Here is a 24350-nt window from a genome sequence, read left to right on the forward strand (position 1 = left end):
ATTCAAGATATTAACTAATTGAATTAATCTATGCTTTCTCAAATCATTCATATATAATCTACTCACCTCAGAGTCACAAATTCTGAGTTGATAGCATGATATAATTTAAAATGGAGGCTTAAAAAGCATTAAAATTGAAGTCACAAAATTTGAATTTCAATTCCCAGTCTTTTTCTATAAGACTCTAACCAAGTCACTTTCCATGGGTGGATCTCAGATTCATCTTTAAAATGAAAGACCCATATTTAATGATCTCTGACATACTTCTCATCTGCATTATAAAACCCTTTTTCAACCTTTACATTCACACACAAAAAGGCAAATATATTGCCTATATTTTGTGTTAACTCAGATTTTTAAAAAATGACTATTTTTTGTATTGCAAAAATACAACTGGTAGTTGCAGCTATAATTTAGTTTCAGTTCAGATTAGAGAAGAAATGCCCTCATCTCAGATTATGAAAATTAAGTTTAATAAGTGGATAAAATCTTGTCTCGGTAGTGTCAAAAGTCTCAGTAAAAATCACAAGTCACGATGAAATCACAACTCACAAGGTTATCTTACCACAACCAGTCTTCACCTGCTGGACAAAAACAGCAACATCTGGACCATTTGGCTGGGAAGTCGCGAGGAACAATCCTTCAGAGTCCCACGGGGAAAAAATGTCCTGAGCTATGCATCCATACCACAGGGGAGACTCCAAATAAAAATGGCCCTTGACTTTCCGCTTAAATCAGTCTCTAAACAATTAAGATTCTGGTTTATGTGATCTGCTTCTGGTAGTGTTTCCAGGATTTCAGTAACTGGACATTTAAAAACACCTCAAGGGAACATTTATACTTGGTGTAATGGCTAGTTCTTCCCAAGCCTCATCATTTCCAAACCCACTTACATACTCAGGTTCTGGCTTAGCTTGTCAGTTTGAGGTCAGATAATGGACAGCTTTTAGTGAGGACAATAAGATTTTTGATATTCCCAATACATCTTTTCATTAGCTATCACCATTATCCTTTCTTCCTCACCATGAGATAACATTAAGGCTTTGAAATTACCTCCCTCTCATTTGTCTTGAGATGTGCTCTCATTTCTGTGCTATATCATCCAAAATTAACTCTACCAACTAGGAGATATCAAGGTTTCATTTAAGACCTTTTTCTTCTCCCTTTTCCTCCCAGCAGTCCATCTGAATTATTCAATTTAATCAAAACATTCTATTTTTTTAATCCCCCTCTGGTGATTGCCTTGAGAATACTAGTTAATCATCGTTGTAAAGTATCTCTTGTTCCCTTCTCAGCTTTGTATGTCAAAAACTGCTTTAAGATTGATTTTCTCAGTTCATTTTTATGCTTTTCACTGACTACCATTTTTCTCTGAAAAGAATGTTTAACTTTGCTGAGGAGAGGATTTGAGAATGATATCCTCTGTCTCCTAACCTTCAGTATTCTAGCTTCTTGGATCATTTCTCATGCTTTTTTGGGGGGAAGGAAGTTGTTTGAAATCTGTTCATCATTTTGACATTGAGATATTTTTCTTCTTGGCTGTTTGTAAGTATCTGTATCTCAAAGTCTAACAATGAATGAATTGAATCTGAGCAAACGCTCTAAACTTTATTGCCTTTCCAGCAGTCTATATATTGTATCATGACTTTAAACGGTTTTGCATCTTACCCTAACTAGTTTCTGGGCTTATACAATCTATATGTAATAATACTTCCCAGTCTCCACCCCCCTACAGCATGATTTGTAAAGTCTCAATATTTATTCATGCTACAATTACTGTTTTCTTTGGAGTCATTTCTTTTTAGAGTTTTTTTTTTCAAGGCAATGGGGTTAAGTGGCTTGCCCAAGGCCACACAGCTAGGTCATTATTAAGTGTCTGAGGTCAGATTTGATCTCAGGTCCTCCTGACTCCAGGGCCGGTGATCTATCCACTGTGCCACCTAGCCTCCCCCTGTGGGGTCATTTCTTGTTTCTGTGAACCAAATTGACTCGATAGCACTGATTCATGGAAGTTATTGTATAAAAAGTCCAGCCCCATACTTACCTTCAGAGACACTATTATTGTCACACAGAGCCTATGTATCTACCAGTTGATATAAAGAAAAAAAAAATCTCTGTTGATATACTATCTATAGCCCTACCTATTCCAGACTTGTGGAACCTAGGACTCTGGAGACAACTGTGCAGCAAAAACAGTTTGTATTCCTGTAGATACATTTTGCCCAATAAACAGTCATAAATGTGATAATATATTCCTTGACTCAAGTCATTTCCAAGAAATATACTGGCCTTAAAAGTCCAGATGGCATAAATCAACACGAAATTGGAATAGAATTCCATAGGGGACTAAAGGACTAAGAAAAGTGAGATTCAGGGTTTTGGCTTGGAGGGCCACGGGACACCGGCAACCATGACCAGACAAGTGATTCCTCTCTCTCCCATGATCCAATGTGATTAGAGAAAAATTTATGGGCAAGGATTAGGCCAAATAGTAGCCATTAAGGGAAAATGACTAAACATACCAGAGAGTGAACTAGATTTGTCTCTTCCTACATCGGCCAAAGAAATAAGAGTCAATGAGGTTGGAAACTGCAAGACTAGGAGAGCAAATGACCGCTAGAAATATGTCTAAACCAAAGGACAAGGTTGGAAACTCCTGTCTGTGAATGGGCCACAGTCCCTTCTCCTTGGGAGGTGAGAGACAGATGGAAAAGGTCAAGGAAGGAAGGGGTCCTATTTATCTTTGGGGATTCACTGTTTTGCAGGAATTGAAGTTCTATTCTTTGGAGTCACCCCACTCCCTGAGCTCCCTCTATGAGGCATTAATATGGGGGTCTTGGCTGATGAAGGTATGTTATGAAGCAGAGCTTCAATTCCAATCTTGGATGTGATCCACTCCAGAAAGTTCCACGTGGCTGTGTAGACCCCTGGCCGTTTTGCCCGAGCGCAACCTGTGCCCCAGCTGGTGATGCCAACCACCATGAACACATTACTGCTTTTGTCCTTGCACATGAGTGGTCCACCACTGTCTCCCTGCACAGAAGGGAAATATGGAAATATTATTACAGATCTTGTGGCAGGGACTCCGGATTTCTGCTCCCTCCCTGACATGCATTTGGTCCTCTCATCTCCCAAGGTCACTGTCCTCTAAAAACATTCATTCGCAGTGATCTTAAGAGGCACCATCACTGCTCCCTCAGGACACATGTACCCCAAATCATCAAGGCACTGTCCCCTCGGGAGAGAGAGAGAGAGAGAGAGAGAGAGAGAGAGAGAGAGAGATGCCCTGGTGGATGAGAGCCTGAGATCCCAAGGCATTCAGGAAGTGCTCAACAATGGCATGAGAAGGTAATGAGGAAGGAATCAAGGACCCAACAGACCTCCACCTCACAGGCCTGGGGAAAGATGTGGACAAGAAGGTCTGCAGGTACCAGAGAACTATATGAATGGTTAGATAAGGGGCTTATTGGGTAAACAGTTTTAGAATTAAGGGTCATAGTTAACTGGAAGTTGGAATCTCAATATCCTCAATGAATGGGTTTAGGGATATAAGCATCTGAGGACCTCAGGGAGGGATGTTACCTGGCAAGTGTCAATTTTACCCTCTGGGTAGCCAGCACACAGGTTGCCCCAACGAATGGCTCCATGGTACCACTCAGTTCCATTGCATGTCTCCAAATTAATGATTTTCACCTCTGCTTCCTGTAGAATAGCTGCTGGCTGTGAAGCTACAACCAGAGTACTCTGGTCAGACGGGTCACCAAAGTCCCAATCCAAGATTCTTGCCCCACTTCAACTCTGACTTTCTATGATCCTCAAAACTGTTCTGACTCCATGACCTTTGATCAACCTCTGGGACCCTCCCCTAAACTTGTCACTCTGGGATCCCCTCTACTCTCCATGATCCAACTTTTACAAAAATGTACGGAATGTCCTTCTTGAAGGGCAAGGCAAGAGCAGCCAAGAGGTTCAGCAAGGAAAATGGCAGCAGGCACTCCGGGTACCTGGACAACTGAGGAAAGACACTGGCCTCACCATCCAGTCCCACATTCCTACTTGTCTTGTGTGCACAGTAAAACTTATCAATGCAATACTTGGTTCAGAGAGAAAGTCAAAGAGCTGGAGGAATGAGTGTCTCTCTGCTCTAGGGGTTATTGAATAGAATGAAGAAATACTGAAGAAAAAAGACCTAAGGCAAAGAGAAGATTCAGGACAGAGGTTTTTGTTTACAGTATGAAACAAGTTACAGTGATACCAGTGAGTCAGAAGGAGAGGTGTCTGACAAGACCGATGTGGCATCACAGAGGATTTACTCACTGAATGACTATGTCAAGTCTTTGCAGAAGGGGGAGAAATGAAAGAAAGTTCTTAGGAAGAACCTCAAAGAAGGAGTCTAGCCCTCTAGGTATAGTATCAAGAATAATAAATCTTCTCTCCCTACCTGATACCTGCCCCTGTCTTGTTCCTCTCTCCTTGGACCTTTCCTGTCCTATCCTGCCCGATTCTGCCTCAATGGTCCCCACCTTCCACAGTACTTTCTAGTTTTGTCCCAATCCTTAATTCTAGGTACTGAGCATCTCCTGGGAGCCTCCTGGTACACCCCAAGAGATGAAATATTTCACAAAAGCCTCCAGGAAAATGCATCCATATTCAGAGAAAGAACTATGGAAACTGAATATGGATCAAATCAGACTATTTTTGCTTTAAAAATTGTTTTATGCTTTTTTTTTAATTTCTTATGCTTTTTCCCCCTTTGTCCTGATTCTTTTACAAGATGACTAGTTTTGAATACGTGTAACATGATTGCACATATATCAGATTACTCACTGTCATGGGGAGAGGGAAGGGAAGGGGGGGAGAGAGAAATTTATGGAACTCAAAACCTTATAGAAAATGAACACTGAGAACTATCTTTACAAGTAATTGGAAAAAATAAAATTTTACATTTTTTTAGGTTTTTGCAAGGCAATGGGGTTAAGTGACTTGCCCAAGGCCACATAGCTGGGTAATTATTAAATGTCAGCAGTCATATTTGAACTCAGGTCCTCCTGACTCCAGGGACTGTGTTCTATCCATTGCACCACCTAGCCACCCCTAAAATTTTAAATTTAAAAAAAATGTAAAGACTTCCAGAAAATGTTACCCTGCTTCAATTAAGTTCCCCTGAACCTTGGGGGAAATCAGGACAAGAGGATCAAATCTTTTAGGCTATGCAGAGATTTAGTGGCCCCTTGGAAAAAGTTGTTTGTTGATTGCTATTTGTTATACTACCTGAATTAATGTTCCCTACTTTATTCATTTGATTATCTCATTAAATCACCTGATTTAATTATCTGATTAAAGATCTGTGCGATATGCTTTAGAAGTAAGAGACATAAAATAGAGGGGATAAAAACATTTCAAGTCATGAGATTAAATTGGGTAATCCACATATTACAGAAATTCTGTAATTCTGGTGAAGCAAGTCACATTCTCTGCCAAAGATCAGAACCATGGAGAGGGAGCCAGTCGCCTGGAAGAGAACCAGAGAGAATTGTCGAAGTACTCTCTGCTCTTGAGTGCTGTAAACAAAAAATAATGATAAACTTTTGTTTTGACAATGCCTGGTCCTTTCTATTAAATAGGACTACACACAGACAATATCTTAGAGTATTTCCTGGGAGGATGTTTCTAAGAATGACTTAGAACATTTCCTATTGACAAAAACATAACAAAAATGTATATTGGCTTTAAGACAAAGCTCAATTGTGACGGAAAATGCCATACCCATCCAGAGGAAAAACTAAAGACTCTGAATACAGACCAAGGCATACTATTTTCACTTTTTTAAATTTGTTTTATGTTTTTTCCCCTTTTGTTCTGACTATTCTTTCACAACATGACTAATATGGAAATATGTTCAACATGATTCAGATTACTCACTGTCATGGGGAGGGAGGATAAAAGAGAGGGAGACAGAATAAAAAAAGACAAAGATCAAATCTGTAGGATTTTAAGTAAAAGTTCTAACCAGTGTTCATCAGCCTCCTTAACACTTCCATGGATCAGTGACAGCATGAGAGTAGGTGTTTTTGTTCATCAGGGTCAATACAACCCCAACCTTGTTTGTTCATCCAGTCATGCACCTCAACTCCATGTCTCAGTAAATTCCCCATAGGCAAGCCACTTAAAATAACAGAAGCCTCCCTTGGATGTTTTTCATCTCATATAGATACCAGGTCATTAGGTAGGCTATGCATCTGCTATCTTCCCTCTCACTGCACAACTAGCTGACCCCCTTCTCTCATTATCCAAGTCCTCAATGAGGTAAGTCTTTTTGAGTAGTTTATATTGGTTGGGCAGAAACCCTTACTCAATATACCAGGCACTTACTAAGTACTGAAGGATACAAAAAAAGACAAAAACAATCCCTGACTTCAAAGAAATTACATTTTTGTTAGTAGAGAGAAGAGAAAGGAACAAGAGGGAAATAGGTACATTTGTTATTTCAGTCATGTGTGACCCCATTTGGAGTTTTTTTTTGTTTTTTTGGGTTTTTTTAGGTTTTTGCAAGGCAAATGGGGTTAAGTGGCTTGCCCAAGGCCACACAGCTAGGTCATTATTAAGTGTCTGAGACCGGATTTGAACCCAGGTACTCCTGACTCCAAGGCCGGTGCTTTATCCACTACGCTACCTAGCCACCCCTGGACTTTTTCTTGACAATGTTTTTAACAGTGGTTTGCCATTTCCTTCTCCAGCTTATTTTATAAGATGAGGAAACTGAGGCAAGAATTGAGGCAGAAAGTTAGGATAATCAACCAGTAAGAAGCAATGAGGATGCAAGGGTGGCAACTATTGTGAAAGTGGAAACAAGATTTGATAAGATATTAGAATTACAGGAGAAGTGAGTGTGTGGAAAGGAGGACACTGAGGCTGCAGTCTGGGTGACCTAGAGGTTGCTGTGAGTCGTATGAGTAATAGGGCAGTTTGTCAAAGTGGTGGGTTTGTAGGAAAAGATGATGCATTCTGTTTTGACCTGTTCTTTGAGATGCTTGCAGATCATCCAGTTGGAGAAGTCCAAGAGACAGTGATGATTCGTGTCTGAGATACATTACAACTTTCTGATGCCTTCCCTACTCTCATGTCACCTAGAGCAACATCCGCAGGAAAATAGGGAGGTTCAGCAAGGTCCTTTGTGCTAGTCTGGCATAGATGGAAGTCCTGACACACTGAAGTCAGAACTATGAATTACTCCAACAAACCGGAAAGCAATTGGGGATTATATGAATTAAGTGACGAAAAACTGGCAAATGGGAGGCGTTAAATAAATGCTTATTCCCTTTCCCCTCAAGGGTTTATGCCCTTGATGCTGACATTCCACTGCTAAACATGTATCCCAAGGAAGCCATTACTAAGAAGAAAGCCCTCTATACACTAGCACTTGTTTTCTAATAGCAAAAAGTGGAAGCAAAGTGAATAGAAACAAAATTGCCCTATTGAATGTGGAATGACTCAACAAACTGTGGTCCATGAATGTTATGAAAAATTACTGTTCCTTCCTCATCAGCTAATATGAAAGCTTAAAGAGGCGTGTGTAGCGTGAATGTGAAAAAAAAGATCCTGGTCTTTTGACTCCTTAGTTTGAGAAAAAGAACATAGCATTCTGGATTCCGAAGAAACTAAGTCTCCAGGAAGCAGCTAATCTGCAGTAGAAAATCTTTATCACATCCCTATCTCCAGCTCACTACACTAGAGATTTCAGGGAATTTTCCCTTGGGTGAAATCTGAGAATCTCTCTCTTGGTTGAGCTGAGTTATCTCACTCCCACTGGGAGTACTCATTCACCCTGCATTGTCTGGTAACTATTCTCCTATGTATACTTTCTCTAATTTCTATTTTGCTTTGACTTGGATAAATGGGTTTTGTGTTCATTATAGAACTGTTATTTGAAGGGAGAAATAAAAAAGAAACTTGGGGGCATGTCTTCTCCATTAAGGGATGGTGATCAGAAACACAAGTTAGACCTACAAATTATTCCCCCTAGACTAACAACATTCTGGCCCAATATACCCTCTCTCTGAGGAAAGCAGTCTCTGACCCAAACCACCTGCTACACCCCTAGGCAGAAATCAAAAGTCTCTTCTCCCTTGAAGAGTGGGTGACTTGAAGAGAATTCTAAAGACATCTAGTCATCTCCCTGAAAGCCACATCTAGAATGACCTAAGTGAGCATATAAAAGTCTACATGGGCAATTCAGCACACACACCTCTCACACATGGAAAAAATTTACATGAACTGGTGAACAGTGAAGTAAACAGAGCCTGGAAAACAGCATACACAATGACTACAGCAATGGAAGTGGAAAAACAATTACAAAAGATTTGAAAATAAATTACAATGAATAGTCATGGTTTCAAAGAAGAGCTAGAAGAAAGCCTTAAAATTAGTGAGAAAGAGAGGAGAGAGAGGAATCCTTTATTGTGAAACATTGTCTCATTTGCAGTTTTTTTAATATATCAACTGATTTTGCTAATTCTTTCCTCATCTTCCTCTTTTTTATAATCTTTGTTATATATGATAGATCCTGGGGAGGGGGGGTAGAAGAAATATCAAGGGAAATTGTGTCAAAATAAAAGATATCAAAGCTATCAATAAAAGCATATTTAAAAACAAAGAAAGTGCTGAATAATTTCCCAGGTTGCAGAGCAATCTACTCTTATTGTATTCTGTATTTACCTCTGACTGGTCTGTCCAAGATACGTCTAAATGATGAAATATGTCTAGAGGCCACCTATCCAGCTGAGGTTATAACCTGGTAGAAGAAGGTCTATTTATATACCTGATAAAACTGAAGATCATTGAAAAAAGCATGGATTCTCTCATTTGTGGCTTCAGTATCTCCAGTGTTGAAGGATGTCTGGGATGTAGTAGGCTTTTAATAAATTCTTGATGACTAATTAATACCCTGGTTAACATGTCTAGAGAAGGCAACCATTTTGCAGGAATGTCACACCTGGGAACTGAGTCAGAAGGTACTGAGTCAGGAGTCCACTACCCTTACCTAGACCTTGGCTGATTTACAGGGTCATGGGGGTATGACTGGAGTAGAATTTCCACAGAGATTCTTTCATGACTAAGTAAAGTTCTCCAGATACAGAGAAGAAAGAATGAAAACTAACAATGCCAAGATCTGACAGAGTGGGAAAGGAATTTCCTAACCCTAAGTCAGCTAGAAGATAGATAGGGACCTGGCAGGCTCTAGCAAGAAGAAAAAAACAGTTCCATAAGCAGATTTAATCTTAGCCTGAGGGCTTCTCCTGGCTTTTATTGGCTACTAGTTTGTATGTGGTTGCAATTCCCTATAAACTATGATTTAAGACCTTATTTTCCCCCCTCAGGAAAAGACTGCCATCCAGAAGGTGGTAGAAGAGAGCAGCAGATGATAATCACCAAAAAGTAGCTAAAGACCAGGAGGTGGCAGCAGAGAGAAGATCAGTAGAAGCTGAGTAAACCAGGGGCAGGGGCAGGGGCAGGGGCAGGACCAGGGGCAGGACCAGGGGCAGGACCAGGGGCAGGAGCAAGGGCAGGGGCAGTGGCGGCAGCAGCAGCAGCATAGGCAACCCTTAGACCACGGAATTGAGCAAAGGGACAGAGCTACAGAGGACCCTGTTGGCACTGAAGAAATCAGAACTTAGGTTGCTCTCCACAGCACTGGAGGCCTGAAATACCCCAGACACCTAGGTGGGCTGGTCGTCTCTGGACCCTGTTTCATTTATTTTCCCCAGTCCCCCAACTGGTAATAAATGGGATAGCCAGCAATAGAGTGTAATAAGGAAAGAAATAGTTTCTAAAATTTTAATTGCTAATTTCTGGAGGGAGAGAGAGAGAGAGAAAGAGAGAGAGAGAGAGATGGACAGACAGAAATACAGACAGGCAGACAGATAGATAGATAGATAGATAGATAGATAGATAGATAGATAGATAGATAGATATAGATAGATAGATGAGAGAGAGATGATAGATAAATAGATGAGTGAGAAAGAGAGAGATGAATGGATGGACAGATAGAAAGACAGACAGACAGACAGACAGACAGACAGACAGACAGACAGACAGAGAGGGCAGCTAAGTGGTACAGTGGATAAAAACATCAGCTCTGGAATCAGGAAGACCTGAGTTCAAATCTTACCTCAAATACTTAGTTGTATGATTCTGGGCAAGTTACTTAACCCCCAATTGCCTCCAAAATAAAATTATTTAAAGTATGCTGGATTTACAATTTTAAAAATAATGTTATATTTTCTTTTTATACATAAGATTTTTTCTAATTACATACAAAATAATTTTCAACATTCATTTTTTTTAGGTTTTTGCAAGGCAAATGGGGTTCAGTAGCTTGCCCAAGGCCACACAGCTAGGTCATTATTAAGTGTCTGTGACCGGATTTGAACCCAGGTACTCCTGATTCCAGGGCTGGTGCTCTATCCACTACACCACCTAGCTGCCCAAGCATCAACATTCATTTTTGTAAGATTTTGAGTTCCAAGTTTATTCCCTCCCCTGCTCCTCAAGATAGCAAGCAATCGGATATGTTATACATGCACAATCATATTAAAAATAGGAAAATATTTCTTGCTCCGTATTTTGCTATCCTGTTATATTGTCTTTTGCTTTGAACTTCTGATTAACATCAAAGAAATCCATGTGTAATCCTTGTGCCCAAGTCCATTGGTATGGGTGAAGATGAATGCCCTAGCCTACCCAAGGGACAAAGGGGGGTTGGTGAGAGTAAAAGAACATCTGTTCTCAACCTGTCCGCTTGGAACTCTTCAAGCATTGAGTCTCATCAAATGCTTTTGGCTTCCAGGCTTCAAGAGGGAAGATGGAAAAGCCAAACCCACTTCAGAGTGTTGAAGACAGAAAAGATTCTGGAAAGTTATTAGGAGTAAAGGGCAGTCCCCATGTCCCCCATCATGTCCCCAGTCCCATCTTGCTATTCTAAAGACTTTTGGGAGTTGTTGCTTGAGAGAGGGATCTAGGATTCTTTCTCCTGGCTGAACTGATTGCCTCACTCCCTGTGGGAGAGCTCTATCACTCTGTATTGTCCGATTTGTATCCTCCTATGCATCTGTTCTATGATTTCTGTTGTGCTGATTTGGATAAATGAGTTATTTGCTATTCTCTATGTTCATTATGGAACTGCTATTTGATGAGAAAGGGGTCAAGTCTTGGATACAGCGCTTAGTGTCCTCCATCCCCCTAAAAGGACAAAGTGAAAAGCATTTTAGATGGAATCCAATCATATCCTCAGACAAACAATAGTTAAGGGAGCAGATACCTGATACCCCTCTGAAAGTATAACCTCTGGCTCCAACCTGCTGCTTCCCCTCCTGGCAGGAATGAAAGCCTCCTTTGGAGAAGGGGTGGGGGAGAAGAGATTAAAGATACTTATTCAGTGTCTCTTCGAATCACATAGTTATATACAACATCCTTGTTGTACCTGGGGACACGCTAAACATTGGTGGGATCATATGAGCTATGGTTTGAATAGTTATTGTCCCTTCTTTAAACATGGAATATCACAACTCTATAAAATAGCAGCATTTGGATAAACATCATCTTTAGAGAATCATTCTTTTACTTGGGCCCTGCATTGCACATCCTCAGTAATGCTAGTGAGGACCTTAGATAAATGTTTCCCTGAATGAACCTCTTATGTGTGGGTATATATGTGTATGTTTGTGTGTATATCTCCCTTGAGGCTAATATTTAATGTAATATTGTTTAAAAAGGATCTCCAAGGTGAAATATGACAGGATTTTTATGATTTTAAGACATATATATTCAACACATCACACTTAATGAGGGCCTTCAGGGAAATGTCTAGTTCTGCTACCTACTTTTTTCCATCAAGAAGGAATAGGCACCACAGGATTTTCTCTTTTCTACATCTCTTAGTCACATCTATGTTTAAAGATGTATGAACTACTCTCAAAGGAATTGAAGAAATTTGCCCTTTTTTCTTATTTGGAGTATTTTTCATGGGTCTGGGTTCTTCTCAGAATTATCCCCAAAAACATGGAAGAGAGAGAGGTATATGAATCCTTCATTAGAAAAATCCAGGAAACTGGACTTCCATTTCTGGCAGATATCTTGAACTTATTATTAAAAGGATGGTTTAGGAATATTTAGAAAGTGAAGCAGAGATCACTAAGGGTGAAGTCAACAGTTTGGTTAAGAACACACCATGTGAATTTTGTTACCTTCTTTTACAGGGTTAAATCAGAATAACACTGTAAGAGAGAAGGAGAATATTATAAACAGAGCCTTGATGGATTCAGCAACGTAGTAGATGAGATACAAAGAAAGGTGAAAAACATGGTCCATCCCCTCAAGTTGTGTACATTTTAATGGGAGAAAACAGCTCATAAATAACCAGATGCATATAACATATAATATATATATATATATATATATATATATACAGAGTAGATGAAAAATAATCTGATAGGAAAGGAAAGGATGATAATCTGAAAGAGAACTGAGGTCTGAAGGAACTAGAAGTCATAGTAAGAAAAAAAGGTGAAAGGGAGCAAGGAATAGGGAAAGATAGAATGATGGAAGATGGCGAATGGATCAAAGAACTGCAGTATTCTTTTTCTTAAAATAGGTTTTTCTCTGTATCTTCTGTTTCTTAAATCATCATCCTAAGTATTATATCCTAAATATTCTTTCTTCTCTCCTTCCTAGTCCATATGGCAAATGGTGGGGGGGGGGGAGAATGAGCACAATTGTTTAATTCATTGAAAAGGTTCAAAAGACATATGTGTTACATAAAGCTGTGGATTTCCCCCCTACATAAAGGGGTGGGTTGGGGATATTTTCCCATATCTGTTTGTTCAAATCACACTTGATCTTTATAATTTTGCTATATTCACTTTTGATTTTTTAGTGTGTGGTTATTCTTTCCGTTTACATTATTACATTGTTACAGTTTGTTTAGCTCTGCTTACTTTCTCTGCTAAGTTCATATAAATTTTTCATGTTTCTCTGTTCATCATACATCATTTCTTATGGGACAGTAATATTTCATTATATTCACATGTCACAATTTTTCAGCATTCTCTTAATTTAGAGTATCTATTTTGTTTCCAAATCTTTGATATCACAAAAAGTTTTACTATAAAATTTTGGTGTATATGAAAACTTTCTTATTAACTCTTAGACTATAAAAAGTCCAGGGGCCACTAGGTGGCGCACTGGCCCTGGAGTCAGGAGTACCTGAGTTCAAATTCGGCTTCAGACACTTAATAATGACCTAGCTGTGTGGCCTTGGGCAAGTCACTTAACTGCATTGTCTCACAAAAAAAAACTTTAAAAAAAAAGAATATAAGAAGTCCAGTATCAGAATTCTGAATCTCTTTATTTGCATAATTCCAAATTGCTTTCCAAAATGTTTATACCTTTTCATAGCTCTACCAACAATGTCTTAGTGTGCCTGTCATTCCACAAATCCCTCCAACATAGACTATTGACATTTTTAAAACTTTTGTCAATTTTTGCAGTGAAACTTCAAGGTTGTTTTGATTTTTATTTCTCGTATCATTAATGATTTAGATAGTTCTTTCATATGATTTTTAATACTTTGCAATTCTTCATTTGAGTATTGTATGTTCATATCCTTTGACCATTTATCTATTGGGTAATAGCTATTTATATATGTTGTGTGCACTTGTATATAAAATATGTGCATGTATATTTTATTTGCATATCTTGGATACCAAACATTTATCAGAGAAATTTGATATAAAGATTTTTCCCATCCTATAACTTTCCTTCCTATCCTAGCTTAATTTTATCTAATTAATTTTAATTTTACCTAAGCAGAAGCAGTTTCATTTAAACTTATTTATTTTATCTGTTGTAATTGCCTCTATCTCTTGCTTGGTAAAGAATACATCCCTTGCCCATAGCTGGGAAAGGAATATGATCTGTTTCTTGCCTAATTCCCATGTCCATTTAGAATATATTATGAAAGGGGAAGCTAGGTGGCACCATGGATAGAATACGCGCCCTAGGGTCAGGAGGACCTGAGTTCAAATCCAACCTCAGACACTAAATAACTACCCAGTTGTGTGACCTTGGGCAAGTCACTTCACCCCATTGCATTGCCCAAATAAAAAAAAATCTAGAATATATTATGATATATAGTATAAAATGATAGTATGCCTAGTTTCTGCCTGACTTGTTTTTTCAGTTTTCCTAGTAGTTTTTAATTAAACACTGAGTTTTTGAGCTTCTGAGTCCAGTCTGCTCCATTTAGTTGTCTCTGTATTATTTAACCAATACCAGATGGTTTTGATGATTATTTCTTAATAACATAATTAGAAGTCTAGAACTGCTCTTTCCTCCATCATTTCTCCTTTTCATCATTTTACATTATTCTAGAATTTCTTTTTCCAAATGAATGGCATTATTTTATCAAGTTCTACTAAATATTCCCTTTGCTATTTGATTTGTATAGCATTAAAAGTATATATTAACTTCAGTAGTATTGCCATTTTTATTATATTGGCATGGCCTAGCCATGAACACTGAATATTCCTCAGCTATTCAAGTTGTTCTTTATTTCTTTAAGAAGCATTTTATAATTGAATCCATACAAAATCTTAGTGTTCTTTGGAAGTTTAATTCTCAAATATTTTTGCTTTCTATTTTTGTTTCTTGGGTTTTGTTAGGAATTATTATTATTATTATTATTATTATTACATAGGAATAAATTCATTTTTGAGTATTTATTTTGTAGACTGAATTTTTGCTGGTTATCTTGATTAAAATCTTTGCTATTTTCTCTAGTAGTTTTCAATTGTCTACATATCAGTGAACAGATTTTTACTTTCTATTTATCAAATCTTTTTGCCTTTTATTTCTTTGTTTTATTGTTGTTTCTATATTGCCAGAACTCTATAAAATAGTGGGTAAGTGGATATCCTTGCTTCACTCTTGTATTTATTATAAAAGATTCTATTGTATCCCCACTGGACATGAGGTTTGCTTTTGGTTTTAGATAGATATGATATTTTAAAGTTTCTTCTGTGCCTATATTTTGTAACGTTTTTGAACATAAAAGAATTCTATATTTTGTCAAAATTCTTTTCTGCTTCAATTGAGATGATCATGTGGCTTTGAATGTTGTAGTTTTTAATATGATTAATTACTTTCCTTATGTAGAACTATCTATGCATCATAAATTCTACTACATCATAATGATTTCTTGGATAAATATTATAGTCTGGTAAAATTTCATTTAGAAATTTCAGCCAATATTCAATCATGAAATTGACCTACAGTTTTCCTTCTGTGTTTTATCCTTCCCTGATTTAAGTATTAGAACTATATAGGATGCTTTCCTTCTCAATTTTGAGAATAATTTGTGATCTATTGGTACTAATTGTTCTGTAAAGTTGGATAGAATTCTCCCTTGAATTCATCAGAATCAGAAGTTGCTTTTCTTTTCTAATTCCTTCACAGCTAAATCTATTTCTGTTTCTGACATTGGGCTATTTATGATCTCCATTTGGTCTTCTAATAGTTTGAGTATTTTGTATTTTTGAATGCATTTCTCTATTTTGTTTGTTATTCTGTGGCTATCACTATGCAATATAACCTAATTGTTTTTCTTCGTTTTGATTTGATTTCATCTTACTCATATGCTATTTTATTCATTGATTTTTTTGCTCCCTTTTTCTTTAATCAAATTAGTTAAAAGTTTATCTTTTTTGCTAGTGTTTTCAAAGAACTAACTTTTGGTTCTGTCATTTCTCTATTTTTTTATTTTCAATATATCTATTTCTTCTCTAAACTTTAAAATCTCTTTCTTTGTGCTTGATCTCATTTATATTTAAATTGTATTTTCTCCATTTTTGTCTAATATTGCAATTTCTCTTACTATAAAAAGTACTGTTTTCTTGAGATACTTTAGCTTATTTTTTAAGGTGGCCCTAGTATTCCCAAGGACTCTTCTTCCATGCCCCCAACCCTCCTCCTCCCATTTAGTTACTCTCTGTTTTAAAGCCTTTTCCTTTATTTTATCTGGTTAATTCCATTTTTCTCTCTGTTTTTCCTCTCCGATTTTTCCTTTCTTTCTTCCCTTCAACTAGTCCTGTTCATTAATTTTTACAATTTCACCTTTATACTCTTACCAGAAAGGGCTTCTTTCACTTTCATTATCCGGCCTCTCCGTCTATTCTAGACCCTCAGTCTCCAGTTTATGACCTCCATTCCTCATGGAACCAAGACTTCCAAAGTATATATTCTAGACTCTTTCTGTTGCTGCCATATAGAGCTGGTTCTCTAGATGACTCTTTTCTATTGTGCCTCCTTTCCAGAACAAAGTCAGCTCCTGTGAGTGATGGATAAGGTACTGCCCAGTAGAAGGAACTTCCCCATATGCACACTAATTCCTGATTATGTGGCACACTACTGATCGAGTCATGCCCTCTCTCCTAGTTACTCCATTTGCCTCAGTATTTCCTCCCTGGGTCCGTGCCCTCCCATTCTTCAAGGCATTAGTTGCCCCAAGAGTTCCAACTCTCCCAACCCCAAGGTAGACAAGCACCAAGTCTTCTAAACCACATTCAGCACAAGATCATACTCTTCCCTCATAAGACATTCCCATCCATAGAAGCATTTATTGGTGGAATTCTTCCTATTCGCAAAGCTAAGCCTCCTTCCCACTTCCCCCCTTATTCCTTAACAGCCCCTCACCCACTCCCCCATATACTTTTTCTCTTCCTGTGACAGGAGGGGCCACTTCATCGTTACCTTGCAATCTGGCTCATGTCCATCATGTATTCTCTTCTACTTCCTGGTTCCCCCTCACCTTTCATTCACTTTCTCAAAGCTTTCCATTATAGAGGGGCAAATCTGGACTTTACATATCACTCTGTGCTATATATCTGCATTTCTACTTGGTTAAAACTCCATAAAACAAGATTCCCAACACTGAGTATCCCCTGGCATATGACTCCCACTTTCAAGCTTCTTTTTCTGTAGGTCTTCTCCATTAGATTGTAAGTCCTTTGAGGGTTCCTTTGAGGTTCTTTTTCTTTTTTTTAGTTGTATCCCCAGTATAGTACCTGGAGCATTGTAGGCACTTTGTTGAATTTAATTGAGTCAAAATTTATAATATATGATATGATGTGATATGATATGATGTGATGTGACATGATGTGACATGGTATGACATGATGTGATGTGACTGACATGTGTCATGATATGATATTATGTGACATGATGTGATGTGACATGATGTGACTGGCATGATATGTGACATGGCATTGTATGACATGATGAGACATGATGTGACTGATATGACATGCTGTGATGTGGTGTGATGTGACATGATATGGTGTGATGTGACATTGTATGATGTGGTGTGGCATATGATGTGGCATGGTGTGACATGATTGACATGGCATGACATTGTATGGTTATGACATGGCGTGACATGACGTGATGTGATATGTGGTATGGTATGGTATGGTATGGTATGGTATGGTATGGTATGGTATGGTATGGTATTTATGGTATGGTATGGTATGGTATGGTATGGTATGGTATGGTATGGTATGGTATGGTATGGTATGGTATGGTATTTATGGTATGATATGGTATGGTATGGTATGGTGTGATACTGTATGATATGATATGATGTCATGTCATGTGGTATGGTGTGATGTGATGATATGATATGGCATGACATGACAGGATAGGATAGGATAGGATAGGATAGGATAGGATAGGATAGGATAGGATAGGATAGATATGAAATATAGTTTCACAGAAGCATTGTTTCACCCATAGACTAGTTATTGCAAAGTTCTGTCCATGATGCTCCAGACTCTTCACTACCACCTCCACCCAACTTCTGCCTTCATCACAGTCATCTCGTGCACTTTTTGGGGGGGGGGGGTGGCAAGGCAATGGGATTAAGTGACTTGTACAAGATCACACAGCTAGTAAGTATTAAATATCTGTGGTTGAATTTCCTTTGACTCCATGATAGGTGCTCTGTCCACTGAGTTACCTAATAAACTCTTTGTATACTTTTCAAAAGGGGAACTTCTTAGTGGTCTCTGCTGTCCCTCCGTTGTTGCTGCCCTCGGTTGCAACATTCATTCATCCCTTTTGCCTTTCTATTGTCTGAGACATTCAAGAAGCAACAACCTTTTCTCTAAAAAGTATTTCAATTTTCTATTAGTTAATGTCCATCATTCTTCATTTTTGGTCTGCACCTTGCACTCCATTGCTCTTCATAATACCTTATCCATTATTAATTAAATTCCCCTTCCTTTGTATTGGAGTGACTTTCTCCTGGTTACTTGCAGAATTTTTTTTGAATTACATTGTTAAATTTGGCCGCATGTGTCTTGGAGTTTGCCATCTTGGGCTTGTTGTGTTGCTGTGCTTCTTCTGGTGGGGATCTCTGAATTCTTTTCATTGGTTTTCATTTTTTATAGATCGATGTTCTGCACAGTTGTCCTTTTCTTACATGATGGTATTTTTGTCCTGTCATGTTTTTCTTGGAGAGTGATGATCTCTCTTTGAGATGAGTATTTTTATTTGCATAGTGATGCTGTTCTTTTTTGCTTCTCTTCTTCTAGGTTCTCCTTCATTTCTGCATCTTTGTATTTCCAGTCTGTTGCTCTCTCTTTTGTTTCTTTGATAAGATTTTCCATTTCAGATTTCATTTCAACTCAGCCTATTGATTTTGCTGTGCAGGCCATAAATTCCGCTTTAATAATTCCCAATTCTCCTAGGTGGTGCAGTGGATAGAGCACCGGCCCTGAACTCAGGAGTAGCTGAGTTCAAATCCGGCCTCAGACACTTAATAATTACCTAGCTGTGTGGCCTTGGGCAAGCCACATAACCCTGTTGCCTTGCGAAAACTAAAAAAAAAAATTCCCAATTCTCTTTTAAGCCACTTATTAGAAGCATATTGTGATCCATATGCTCCTCAAATTCTACAAAGTCTTCTGCCTCTGATTATTAGATCATTTCCCTTTGTCAGATAATATTTATTCATAGAGCTCTGAATTCATTTGCTAAATATGGAATCCATATTTCTTTATGCTATTAAAACTTTTCTTGTTGATTTATCTGAATATTTTCAAGTCTTTGAGTTTTCTTCTTCCCAAGATCTTTGGGGATACTAATATTTTTTCCATTTATTTTCCCCTATTGCTCACTTTCTAATTCCCTCCCCTCTAACTGTGGCTTCTTTGGGGTCTTGGTTTTCAAAGTATCTCTTCTTCCCACAATAGGCAACTTATGACTTTTGGGAAGGAGAGGAACAGAACTGATCCCATCTATATGCTGAACTCTTTTCTCAGTGTTGATAAAAGTATCATAGAACACACATACTGATCTCTGTGTTCTGTCTCATTCATTTTCCTCTTCAGTTGTTTGTTCTGGCATCAGCAATTCAGAAAAATGCTACACTATTATTATGGAGTTGATTTCCACAGCCTGGACTGGGAGTGGGATGGGGTACTGAGCTCTATTTCAAGTCCAGACGTTCATATTTCCCCCTTGTCTCTATTCCTGACTTTCTTGCAGAGATCTTTTTGCAACAAAGACCATTGTCCATCATGGTTCAGGCTCCATGGCTGCTTTATTCTTTTCTTGCCTTCTTTTGGATTCTAGATATACTTAATCATGGAACCAGCTGAAGTTACTTTCTCTTTGGTGTATTATTTGGTTTTGAAAGAGTTAAGAATGGGGAAGGGAGGGTCTTCTCTTGGGGAGAAGTAAAGGGAAAGAATTGTGGGCAAAAGGGGAAGATGCAGGAAGGGAATATTGAATATTTGAGAAGGTACTTGAATATATTATTAAATTTGGTTAATGTAAAAAAAAGAAAGAGTTAAGAAGTCAAAGAATTCAGAGAAAAGTCTAGTCCTTTCTCTAATTAATCATATGAACCCAAAGTGCCAACTTCAGAGTTCTCAGTTGTAGAAGAGGAACATGTATGATGTTGGCAATCAAGAGTGCAACCACCCCTGTGGAAACAATGCCGAAACGTAAGTGAGGGCTAGATCACCAGAGTTAAAAAGAGATTACAAAATGTGGAGGGGCTTTTGAGGACTATCTGGGTAAATGGAGAAGAGATTGACATAGGGGAGAAATAAAGATTGTGAGCCAAGCACGTACATTCACCCTTTGACCTAGAAGCAAATACTTCTGAGAGCCCAGACTGGTGATGTTTATCTTAAGGGAAAGTCCAAAGAATTCACCGGTTAAAGAATGTCTCTATAGGAAAGTGGTATCTTAGTGAGGAGTAAAGAAGGGTGGGTGGATTACCCATGAATTCACAAGAAAGGTTCATCAGAGCAGCTGGCCCAGACTTCGAAGATTCAAAGAGTGCATGAGCGGTCATATGTATCCCTGTTGATTCCCTGCATCTTTTTATGAAATATGTATCTCCCCATCAGCCAAGGTCCCCTTTCAGTGATGCTCCCATGATGATATGTCATGATTGGCTAAGATGTCTTTGGCATGCCTGCATATGACCCTTAATGATTATCATAACCCCTGAAATATCCCCTACATACTCCCAGGGACTTCCAGAAGCTTCCCCGATGATTCTCCCAAAACCCATCTCTGGCTTACCATCCTCCTCTTTGTATCCCCAGCCAGCAATGATACAAGGCTCTGAGTCCTTGACTGGATCTTCTGAGAGGAGGGGTAGACAGGCCACTTGTATCAGGTGACCACAGTGCACAGGCTTATCCATCTCCACCAGTGCGATGTCATTGGCCTCAGTCCGAGTATTGTATTGTTCATGTACCAGAATATGAACTGCCTTCCGCTCCTGTACTTGAGGGCTGAGCCTGGCTGCTGCTGCCCACTGTACCTCCCATGCACCAACCACCAGACGCCACTGTCTCAGATCCCTAAGGAGACAGTCACTGAAATGAGGACCCAGACTGGCCCCTTACCTCCCTCCCCACTTCTATCCACTGAGGACACATCCCTTCTATTAGACTTCCAAGAATGAGCTTCCTGAAGCCCGGAGAGAAGTTATAGGAAAGGAGGAAAAAGGAAAGGGAAGGGGGAGGGATTGATAGGAGAGAGAGAGAGAGACAGACAGAGAGCCAGACAGAGAGAGAGAGAGAGAGAGAGAGAGAGAGAGAGAGAGAAACCAAGACCTGAAGACTTACAAAGGTTAAGATGACAAAAGGGGGAAATGATCAATGTTAGAGAGGGATATTAATGTTGGGATATTAATGTACTATTGGTGGAGTCATGAACTAATCCAACCATTCTGTAGAGCAATATGGAACTAGGCCCAAAAAGCAAAAAAAAAAAAAAACCTGATCATACCCTTTGACCCCAGCAATGCCAATACTAGGACTATAGCCAAAAGAAATCATAAAAAATGGGAAAAGCCCCGTATGTTCCAAAATATTTATAGCAGATATTTCTGTAGTGGAAAAGAATTGGAAATTGAGGGCATAGAGGCAGCTAGGTGGTACAGTGGATGGAGCACCGACCGTGGCATCAGGAGGACCTGAGTTCAAATCCAGCCTCAGACACTTAATAATTACCTAGCTGTGTGATCTTGGACAAGTCACTTAACGCCATTGCCTTATTTTAAAAAAAAGAAGAAAGAAAAAAGAAATTGAGGGAATGTCCAAAAATTAGGGAATGGCTGAACAAGTTATACTATATGAATGTTGTAAAGTGCTATTGTGCTGTAAGAAACCATGAGTAGTTGGACTCTAGAGAAGCATGGGAAGAATCAAAAACTGATGCTGAGCAAAGGGAGAAGCTCCAAGAAAAAATTATACACATTAACTCTTAACATTGTGAGTTGATCAACTTTGACAGATGCAACTCCTTTTAGCAATTTAGATAGCTAGGGCAACCCTAGGAGCCCTGCTTTGGACAACGCTATTCACATCCAGATGAAGGGAAGAAAAACAAAAACCAAAAAAACCTACAGAACCTGAATGAACACCATGTTCACTTTGAAAATTTTCTCTTTTCCTTCTTATCCCCTGGCTTTCTTTCTTTTCCCTTGGTCCTTATTCCTTCTATAGAAAATGACAAATATGTAAACATGTCAAACATAAATGTACATTATTCACTAGACTGTTCACTGCTGAGGGGAGGAGGGAAAGAAGGGAGGTGGAAGAATACTGCGTAACTTAGAACTATGTATGTGAATGAATGCTGAAAAACTTTCATAACATGTACCTGGAAAAATAAAATAAGATATCAATAAGTAAAAAAAAAAAAAAACTTTCAGGAGGGTGGGGGGGGGGGGGGGATTCCCATAGAGAGAGACACACACCAAGAAATTCTGAGATAAATCCCTAGAAAGAAGCCCTTGAGAACTTCAGAGAGAAAAGAGAGAGAAAACCCCAGAGACCCTCTCTGGAGATAGACACTACAGCACCATCCTTGCCTGATCTCCAGAGACAACTGTTGAAGAGATATTGCAAGATAGATTCTAAAAAGATACCTACACTGAGTCAAACCTCAATAGAGATCAGCAAAGTCAACAATTTTAGAGTTAGACCCCTGAAAAAAAGGAGAGGGGAGAAGGAAGGAAGAAAAGAGGGAGAGAGAGGTTTAGAGATGACCCTGGAGAGAGATTGTCTGCCCACCCCTTCTCCATCCCCTTACCTGTTGTTCTTGAAGCAATGTGCAGCTGTAAGCACCCAGGTCGGGGCCAATAGAGAGCCTCCACAAACATGAGACCTTTGCCAACTAGGGGTAATCAGCTGCAAACTCACCATCCAGGGCCAGGCCCCAGGGTGAGTGTCCTTGCCTCCCAAGATTCGACTGTTTGTACTCTTATTTTTAGCCAATGGCCTTAATCCACAGGGGCCACTGGAGGAAAAACAAGAGTCACAGCTGAACAAACAGGAGGTGATGGGGAAGGGAAACAGTAGAAGTTGGAGAGTGTCATTAACTTTTTCCCACCCCCTGCCCAGAACCAAGTGGGAAGTTCAGCCCATTCCCTTCTCCCTGATGGCACCTGAAGGGAAGAAGAGATGCCAAGGACTACCTCTATGTCTTACTCCCAAGCTCATGTGTCCCCCACATTCCTTTCTTCTACAGTGTACCTACCTTGTGCATGTGTCCCCCTCAACATTCTCTCTCTCTCACACACACACAAACCTAAAGGAGGGGAGGGACTACAGAGGCCATCTAGTCTAAAAAGCCCTGGTCAACCAATCTCTTCTAGAAGACCTCAAGCCAAAGGGAATCCCCGCCCTTCAGATGTAGCTCATTTCTCTTTGGGATAGTCCTAACACATATTTCTGTGTCCCCAAACATATATCTTCCACATTCACTCATATGTGACCCAAATATATTCTTGACCTCAATCACATGAAACTACAAACATATGACTCATTGAGTGTCCCCTATTCACTTACTCACACGGCCCCTCATCAAGATCACCCAAATTCCCTACAAGGGAGAACAACAGTGTCTGGCATAACACCTCTACCCTCCTCATCCTCCAGCCTGAACTGGGAGCCAGCATGATATCACAGTACAACCAATCCCAGTCTCCAGTGATGTCAAGATAGAATGTGGGGGATGGGAGGTGTTCTAGAGACACTGGAAAAGGAAAGCCTGAAGCTAAATGGGAGGTACAGATAATGATCATGGCTTTCATTCTCATCACCCTTTGAGGCTTACAAAGCATTTTCCTCACCTCAGCTATCAATCCGACTATTCTCATGGACTCAAAGTCTTTGAACCAGGCTATTGCTCCAAGGAATCAGTCATTTTTGTGCCTTCTCCCAGTTCCTTCATTGACATGGAAGAATGGAAAAGATTACTTAACCAAGATTGAGGGAACAAAATACAAAAGGAGACTTCTTGCTGATCCCTGGCAAATTTTCCTAAAAGTTATTGGAAGAAAAAGCATATAGGCTTTGAACTAACAGAATATACTGGTGTCTGGCCTTCCCTTGAGGAAGAATTGGCCTAGGAATTCAGCTAAACAGAAAGCTATAGGTGATGAGCTGCAGCCATAGTATCTGGCAAGGCTATGTTCATCATCAGGTTGTCAGGCCAGTCCAAGATGTCATTAGAAGACAGAAGATGCCCTTCTAGGCTTGTGCCCTGGCCTCAAATATTCCTGGCACAGGTCTCCCCTATGTTCTTCTCATTGAGGATATATGTAATGGTGGAAAAATGTATAGCAGGTTTATGAGGGAAATGTTTTGTTGCTGTTTTTTGTTACATTGTTATTCCAATATATGCCTTGCTTTTTTGTGTGTTCTTTGACTGACTTTTAAAGGTGAACATCAGGAGGGGTTTATGTGTTGTGGTTTTATTGGATGGGA

General features: G+C 39.1%; 1 protein-coding gene across 2 annotated transcripts; it reads right to left on the minus strand.

Annotated features, from left to right (window-relative positions):
* Positions 1-501: 501 nt before the first annotated feature.
* On the minus strand, positions 502-24000 carry LOC141515503 (acrosin-like). Of its 2 annotated transcripts, XM_074227144.1 has the most exons (5): positions 23430-24000; positions 22672-22878; positions 20650-20933; positions 3583-3728; positions 502-3033 (listed from the first exon to the last, which is right to left on the minus strand). In XM_074227144.1, the coding sequence occupies exons 1-5, from the start codon at positions 23738-23740 to the stop codon at positions 2752-2754; spliced, it is 1230 nt and encodes a 409-aa protein (XP_074083245.1). In that variant the 5' UTR covers positions 23741-24000; the 3' UTR covers positions 502-2751. The 2 variants fall into 2 exon arrangements, with proteins under 2 accessions (XP_074083245.1, XP_074083246.1); XM_074227145.1 differs by lacking the exon at positions 22672-22878.
* Between the last annotated feature and the right edge of the window lie 350 nt (positions 24001-24350).

Source organism: Macrotis lagotis, chromosome 2, assembly GCF_037893015.1.
Source record: "Macrotis lagotis isolate mMagLag1 chromosome 2, bilby.v1.9.chrom.fasta, whole genome shotgun sequence".
Taxonomy (NCBI): Eukaryota; Metazoa; Chordata; class Mammalia; order Peramelemorphia; family Peramelidae; genus Macrotis; species Macrotis lagotis.

Coding starts and splice junctions, on each gene's coding strand:
- LOC141515503 (XM_074227144.1), bottom strand. CDS start 23,740: ATGAGAATAGTCGGATTGATAGCTGAGGTGAGGAAAATGCTTTGTAAG. Junction 22,879..23,429: donor CTTGATGAGGGGCCGTGTGA/GTAAGTGAATAG, acceptor TTTTTCCTCCAG/TGGCCCCTGTGGATTAAGGC. Junction 3,729..20,649: donor GGGATACAAAGAGGAGGATG/GTAAGCCAGAGA, acceptor CTCTGGTTGTAG/CTTCACAGCCAGCAGCTATT.